At 55.6% G+C, this 8,076-nt stretch overlaps 1 protein-coding gene across 1 annotated transcript; it reads right to left on the bottom strand.

Moving 5' to 3' along the window:
• Nucleotides 1-703: 703 nt before the first annotated feature.
• On the bottom strand, nt 704-4,589 carry KCNS2 (potassium voltage-gated channel modifier subfamily S member 2). The gene is made up of 2 exons (XM_017505000.1): nt 4,279-4,589; nt 704-3,671 (listed from the first exon to the last, which is right to left on the bottom strand). The coding sequence occupies exon 2, from the start codon at nt 3,627-3,629 to the stop codon at nt 2,196-2,198; it is 1,434 nt and encodes a 477-aa protein (XP_017360489.1). The 5' UTR covers nt 3,630-3,671; nt 4,279-4,589; the 3' UTR covers nt 704-2,195.
• Between the last annotated feature and the right edge of the window lie 3,487 nt (nt 4,590-8,076).

Genomic DNA, 8,076 nt, shown 5'->3' with positions numbered 1-8,076 from the left:
CAGCAACCATGGATACCAGGCTCAGTGACCCAATACCACCAGCCTTGGCAAGCTGAACGGTCCTCACAAGTCTGTACCACCACCTGCCTTCAGTGCAGCTGGGGATGGTTCTGTAAATGTTATGCCTTCCAGGGCTGGAAGTATCAGCCAAAGCTAAGTGTTCCATGTGCAAATTCTGAAAAATAACCCTGCTCCTCTGATTCAGTGCCCCGTTGCCTCTAAGACGTCTCTTTTTTCCGGAAGCTTCAGAGACACAGATGTAGACATTAGAAGACAGCCACCCCTCACCCTCCCACGAGCCTCCAGTCTGATGGAAAGATTTGAACTGGTGGCTCCAGGGTGTAAGTGGCCAGTGAATTCATTCAATAAATCACTCACACTGTAGTAGCCATGGCAACTACAAGTACACAAAGCCTTCTGAGAAGATCCTTGCCACACCTCCATGAAGTATGTATCATCTTCAATCAACTGAAACACAAAAAGATCTGTTAAGCAGAGGCCCAACCTTTGGATGAAAAGCCTGGATAGCTCCATGCTCAGATCCCTGGGTTCCACTGCCTTCTCAAAGATGAAAGCAACAATGAAAGCAACCTGGAAAACCATCGGATTACCTTGAAGATGATGGAGAATTATATTACAGAGGAACACAGGTTCCCCATCACGATGTTATGTGCTGGTTAACCAAACAAGAGGGGCCGGAGCATTTTGGAGGAGGAAACAGTCATCTCCCTTCAATACAAGTTTAGAAGCTCAAAAATCTTTTGAATAACACAGAATAAAGCTTTTCAAGTTTACAATTTTTTATGATATTTTATGAAGTAGCAGTGTTTTGTTTTACAACTCTTTCCTTTCTCCTGGTCTCTACCCACTCTCTCCCAACAAAAGGCAGTTGGAATGCACATAAGAACTGCAGCATTTTCCATCCTGGGTAAGCCACACCGCCTTCATGCACATCTGTATTTTGAGTACATGCTTCCATACCACTAGGTTTCCATGCCATGGCAGGAACTCCAGGGAAATCACAGCATCACCCACAACATACTGTATATCCTAGAAGCAAAATGATCTGAGTAAATTCTGCTTGGAAATAAAAGGGCTCTCATTTGACGAGCTTTCAGAGCAGGCAACAAAAGTATTTAAGCTACTGTCCTTGCTAGCAACCCAACCATGTTCACCTCAGGGAGACGATACAACAGTGAACTTCTTTTTAGTTGAGGAAGACAACACGACCTTACTCCTAAACATCTTAAAAAATAAATATTTCAAAAACATGCTAATATATTAGACACAGCAAAGTGTGGTCAAATGGCCTAGTTCAACAACCTCAACCAGAAATACATGTCTCTGCAGTCACCCTAGGAAACACGGAGGCTTGACCATCCACCGGGCTCAGCCTGCACTGACTGGGCCTTAACCACACTGGGGTTTGGACTGTTTAGCTGAAGTCCATCTCCTTAACGTATCTGTTCTTGGGGAAAAATTTCCATCTTCACTACATGTCTAACTAAGTAACATTCTCTAAGGAGCGACATTTATGAGATGAACATCAGTGTACATTGTTTCAAAGATGATGGGTGAACCCATGCAAGCCACAGAACTACAGATCATTTATAAAAACAACTTACAGACTTGCATTGGTCAAGTGTGCTTAACTTTGCATTCTCTTTGTTTTGGGATTAAAACTAAATGAAAGCAATGGATAAAGGGCTGAGATTTTGTTTTCACGTGACCGTGAGCAAAATCTCATGATATCCTTGCTGATCTCATAGATGCATTTCCACTGGACAGACTTGTGGGGGCTTTCTGTACAGAACTCACAACAACAACCTCAGAAACAGGATCACAACAACTCACAGACAGTACTGGGCCACAAGCACTAGAATAGTGTACACGATGAACAGAAAAATTAGCATTCTGGGTATACTCATCTGGCAAAAAGGTGAACATTTTATGCCCACAATGCAAAGACCAGTGAGTGTCATTTCATGGAAAGGTGCAAAGGCATGGTGTCAGACACACCACCCTCTAAAAATGATTCTAAATACTGTAAAAGAAATCTGGGTGCATATCCCATGCATCTCTCCCCTCTGGGGCTGGGCATACTCCTTACACCATAACCATAAGGTGCCTGGGCTGTGCCAGAGGCACAAGAGGCAGCTCAGCAATGTGGGGTGGAGGGTGACAAGTCCCCCTGGCTAATGTAGGGAATCATTTAAACTGAGTTCACTTGGTGAGCTCCCGCTCATGTTCGTCAGGCTTGCCATGAGGGATTTAACTTTATGGGCATAATAGTCCCTTAAATTGACCGAAGGGACCTCCTTCATTCCATCTCCAAAGTCACAGCTGCGCATGGCACTCTCGAGTTGCTTTTGGCGCCGGTAAAAGTGGGAGAACTTATTGAAGATCAAGGTGATGGGCAGGACCACCACGAGGATGCCTGCCAAGATGCAGGCAGAGGCAGTCAGCTTCCCTGCCGTGGTCCCGGGGACCACATCACCATACCCCACTGTGGTCATACTGACAGTAGCCCACCACCAGCAGGCAGGGATGGTGGCCAGGCCCTCGTTCTCCTCCTTTTCAATGGTGTAGGCCACCACGGAGAAGATGGAAATCCCCACAGAGAGGTAGAGCAAGAGCAGTCCTACTTCTTTGTAGCTGTATTTCAAAGTGGCACCCAGGGAGCGTAGGCCGGTGGAGTGCCTGGCCAGCTTTAAGATGCGGAAGATCCGCATCAGTCTCAGGACCTGGGCGACCCTGCCCAAGTTGGCTAAGGTAGGTGTGCTCTCCACCACCAGGTTCACCACCAGAGTGATGTAAAAGGGGACAATGGACATGAGGTCAATAAGGTTTAGGGCATTCCTGAAGAACTTGAGGAAATCAGGGGCCACAGCGAACCTGGCCATCAGCTCAAACGTGAACCAAGCAATGCCAAAGTGCTCCACGATTTCGAACCTAGGGTCTTCGCCAGGGTTGCCCTGGCTGTCAGGGATTTGGAAGTCGGGCAAGCTATTGAGGCACATGGTGATGATGGACCCCATCACCACCAGGATGGACAGGATGCTGAAGACCCTGCTCAGCACTGAGTAGCCCGGGTTGTCCAGCGCCAGCCACAGTTGCCTGCGGAAGTTGCCGAGAGGCTGCCCATCGAACTTGGAGGCATCATTGTAGAAGGCAAGGATCTCATCGAAGGAAGAGGTGGTGCTCTCCTGGTCACTCTGCTCGTCCCACTTCTCCTGCTCGGGCTCCACTTTGCGGCCATGGTAGCTGTAGCTGCAGCAAGAGTCAATGAAGAACTCGTTGATGCCCCAGTACTCGATCTCCTGGCTGAAGGAGAAGACGCATAGCTCGGCCATGACGTGAAGCTTGCCGGTGTGATAGAAATGGAGCACGTACGGGAAGAGCTCTGGGTTGCGGTCGAAGTAGAACTCCCTCTGGACGTCATCGTAGTCATCGCAGAGCTCCAGAATGGCCTCGCGCGAGTGGCAGAGCAGCAGGCGGCCCAGGCGCGTCTCGGGGAAGCGCAGCAGTGTGTGCGAGCGCAGCCTCCTCTTGAAGCCGCCCACGTTGATGCGGATCTCTCCGTCCTCGACGTTGGCCTCAGACACGTCCCACAGGCTCTGGCCGGTCATGCTGGAGGCGCCGGCCGCCTGCGCCGCGCGGGGGCGCTACACCTGGAAGCGGAGGGAACAGCGTCGGCGAGAGCGCCGTGCGCCCTGGCCCAGCGCCCCCTCTCCCCACCAATTTCTGGCAGGCCCAGGCCTCTTAGGTGGGTCTTGGGTGCTGAAGGGCACCAGGCTGGGGCAAGAGTTTGAGGTCTGGCCCCCTCCCAGGAAAGGCTTGGGGTGGGTATGTTTCTATTAGCACGGCTCCACCCCGGGGTCTCAGTGGGCGCTTTGCGCGTGCGGGGTCGCGTCTCCACAGCTCTGAGCGCCCAGGGGCTGCATGCTGACCTTGTCCATGGGCAGGCTCGGGAGACGCCCCCGCCCGATCGCCGCAAACAGGCGGGACCTGAGCTGAGATACGCACGGGCAGGGCCGGGCCAACACTGGGGGTGCTTGGCTTTGGGGAGGGGGCGGGGGAGATACTGAGTCTGGAAATCCGGGCCGGGAGAATGGGGGTCGTCCCGGCTTCCGCTGAGCCCAGCTCCCATGCCTGCAGCCCCCGCGTCCCCGGCCCGGGTCTCCCCGCCCGCCTGGCGCTGTGCCCCGGGGCTGCGTGCGCTGCGCCTCACCCGGCCAGGTAGCCCGGGCTCACCCTGCACGTTCTGGAAGCGCTTACCTGGGAGCACGGGAGCCCGCGGCCGAGGCCGGCGGGAAACTTCCCCGACCCACGGGCTAGCATCGCGGCGTGCTGCTGCCTGCTGGCGGTGCGTGCGCGGGTGCGAGTGTGTGCGCCCCTGTGTGCGCCTGGCGGGCTGGCGGGCGGGGGCCGCCGAGCGTCTACTCCTGTCTCGGGCAGGGCACGCCGCCGCCGCCGCCGCCGCCTGCAGCTGCAGAAGGCTCACAGGTGGCCGCGTGGTCCCGCCGCTCACGGAGCCCCCTCTCTGGATCCGCGCGCCCCTCACCCGCCGAGAGAGGTCAGAGACCGTGCTGCAGGCTCCTGGGGAGCCGGGGCGGGAGCAGAGCGGGTGTGCCCTGGCACCGGCCCTGCGCTGGGCACCGCGCAGTGGTGCTGAACGGACAGCTCCGCGCGCCACGGCCGCCGCCCTGGGCTTGGAAGACTCAGCCGCTGCAGCCGCTGCTTCTCTACGCTTCCCTGGCGCGTCACCGCGACCACCTTGCGCCCCCGGCTCGGCGCGGGGCCGACACCTCTCTCTACCCCCCGCCCATCCCTCGGTGACAGCTGTTATTATCACCACCCCCAGGGCGCAGGCAGGGGGCTGCCTACGGTGACCTTTCCCCGCTGGGTCTGGCGGGAGCAGGGCTGGGAAATAAAGGGCTGCTTGCGCGTGTCCGGGGACAGGGCGGGACCGGAGGAACTCCAGGTTTCCCCTTTTAGGGACCTGAAGAAAAGTTTACCGAAGCCCGGGGGTGGGGTTGTTGGGGAACAGGAGCTGGAGGGGAAAAGAGGGGGCCGGGAAGCCCGAGGTGGAGCTCTGCTTAGTACGCGGGGGGCGGGAGCGCAGGCCGCACGGCGGGGGCGGGAGTCGCTGAGTTCTGGTCGGGAGCTCAGTGTGGGCACCGTGTGTGTCCAGGCCGGTGTGATGTGCGGGCTGCGTGGAACTGCAGGGCGCTGCGTGTGTGTGTGTAGGCTGAAGACAACAGGACTTTCCAGTGTCTGTGTGTACCGCGTTCATTAAAATGGGTCCTCTGTCAGATGGGAAGATGTGTACGGTGCGTCTGCACAGGGGGACTCCGGGACGTGTGTCAGCGTAGTGTGTTGCATGGGGACCTGTGTGCTGTGTGTACAGTGTGCTGTGTACAGTGTAGTATTCATTGGGACTGTGACGGGCTCATGTGTGTGGAATATGTTGAGAGCGGTGTGCGTGCCGGCAGTGGGGACTGGGAGTGTGAGCTGGGGTGGGGTGCCCAGGATCTGTGTCCCCATTCCCAAGAAGATTCATGGCCCAGATCTGAGCTCTTGGTCTCCTAGGATTGTCCTTAAGGCCCGCCTACTGGACTGAGCTGAGAAATGGACCCAGTCCCTGAGGTGCACCCTTCCTTTGGTCTTTCTCTGTGGTGTCCATTTGCAAAGACTGTCACCATGGGTGTGTGAGCTTAGCAGGGAGCTATCACCTACATGTCTCAGCCAGAAGTCCTGGGAAAGCCCTTGCAGGTGGCTCTGGACTCATGGTGCAGCCACCACAACCACAGTGGGAAGCACATTCTTTCTTTCCGCAATCCTGGCAGTGCCATCCCTGCTGGAGAGGTGCTCTGTGTAGCTCTGGAAGGCTTGAGGGTTCTTTGGAGGACCTGGAGAGGACCCTTAATCTGGCTTTGTATGGGGGCTCCTGCATCCAAGCCTGACCCATCCCTGTCCCAGGCACTGGCCTCTGGACGTGTGTGTGTGTGTGTGTGTAGGTGTGTTGCCTGCTAATAGGCTTCACACCCATGCCCCTGCTGGCCTCTGCAAGTGTGAGGGATTCCAGGGAGGCAGCCACATGGGGGAGGGACAGTAGGGTACTGAGGGCCACACACGCTTCCTCTTTTGTGTGTTTGACCTTTCCCCAGGCTTTGGGAAGCTTTTCTTCAGGTCCCTAAAAGAAGAAATCAGTCCTCTGTTATGCCCTACCCCAGACACATGCAAGCCACCCTTTATTTCCGTGTGTGTGTGTGTGTGTGTGTGTGTGTGTGTGTGTGTGTCTGAGGGAGAGAGTGAGAAAAATCTGATCTTGGTTATCCTTGTCTTCATCTCCCTTTCTTTCAGCGTCTGTGTGTGGAGAGTAGCCTCTATCTAGGTCTGCTGGGTCCATCACTGGAGGTCTGTGGCTCCCGGGAACCTGGCTGAAGTCTGGGGGCCCCTGGATCTCCTTCCTCTCCATGGGAGAGCTGTGGAGAGAGTGCCACGCTTGCTGAGGGGTGTGTGCTTCAGTGCATGTACAATTCCCGTGTCGCTGCCTCTTTCACCCTTTTCCCATCCCACCTCCCACATCTTGGGGGTGACGGTGGCTGCAAGGTGTCCCTGCTGCAGGGATCTGGGCAGCAGCACCTGGGGGACAGCCTTCATGTGCCCTGTGGCTCTCTTTAGCTCTTACCCCCATCCTTGCACTACGAGCTGCCTGTGCTGGCTCCTCCAGAGCTCACAGCTCCCTTCTGCTTCACCACCACATGTCTGTGTGTGGCTTCTGCCGCATGCCACCATTCCCAGCCACTCCCATTCCCTTGTCCTTGGCTCCTGGCTCATCTGGTTTAGCTCAGTGCATAAATCACCTTTTCCTGCTGTATTTGGAGGGTCCTTCCTTCTACACATGCTTGAGTTTGAGTCTTCTGGGGCTTTCCTCCCTCCCCTGCTTCATTTATCTGCCCGCCTCCTTCCGTTCCTGTCTGTTGTTTTTCTTGCTCCTTCATCCTCTGTGGTCGTGGGAGATTTCACCCTTAGAGAGAGAGTCCTCTGCCTTCTGTTTCTCTTTGTTTCTCTCACACCCACGGCCACCCCACCTGCAGACCAGGCTCTGCCCAGGCCCCTGGGGCTCTCATCCTCCCATCTCTCTCATAGGGGCCAGTCCTTGCCCCTCTCAGCTCTGCCTCTGTTCCTGCCAACCACCCGAACTCCTACCTTCCTCTCTTTTTCCCTCCCCCTCGTCCCCTTCCCCAGCTGAGAGAGCTGTGCCAACATGCTTCCAGCTACACTGGGGCCCTTTGTCTAAACCTGGCCTTTGATAGCTCTTCCTATGAGACTGGGGTCAGGGACAAGCCCCCATGCTTGCCTTTCCTCGAATGGCAAAGTGAACTTGGAGCCTTCAAGGAGAAGCCCTATGTGGGGCACATCAGTTATTTCTTGGAAAGGCTGAGGCAGAAGCTCTGTGGGTCTGACAGATGCCTTTGCAGAGGGTAAATATATGTGACAGGCAGAGCCACTTGTTTATTTCCCAGTCACTGTGCTGAAAAGAAATGGAGTCGTCTCCCTCCTTCTATACCGGGGAAGCTGGCTTCGTTTATGGTTTATTTAGAGGTCTGAGCCCTGATCTTAAAACACAGCCACCTGCTCCAGGCACAGGTTGAAGCCTGCGTTTGGGCTGGCCTGGCCTGCTGGGAAGATGGTAAGGGGGTACAGGGGTGCAGGGAGAGGCACCCTGGGAAAAGGGATGAAGGGACCTTAGGCGGTGGCCCAGATCCTTGCACCTGGTAGGCTGTTATCTCTGCCTTCACTGCCAATGCTGATCTCTCAGCTGAGCACACACATTTCAGACTCAGCTTTTCTCCCCCTGACAGGCGAGGGGGTTGCACTGGCAGCTTGGCTGAGGGAGCTGCCTGACCTACATTCCCCACTTGCAAGGAAGAGCTGGGTCCTTGACCTTCCCCCTGGGGCCTCAGCACAGGAGTGCTTTCTGCCCTGATGGACTAGAGAGTTCACCTGTGGCCATCCTTCTCCCTGCCAGCCACCCCACCCCCAACTGCAGCCAGAATATCTTTTAAA

The sequence above is a fragment of the Cebus imitator genome, unplaced genomic scaffold (assembly GCF_001604975.1).
Source record: "Cebus imitator isolate Cc_AM_T3 unplaced genomic scaffold, Cebus_imitator-1.0 Scaffold331, whole genome shotgun sequence".
Taxonomy (NCBI): domain Eukaryota; kingdom Metazoa; phylum Chordata; class Mammalia; order Primates; family Cebidae; genus Cebus; species Cebus imitator.
The sequence above is the reverse complement of the archived record's forward strand: the minus strand, read 5'-3'. Positions and strand labels throughout refer to the sequence as shown.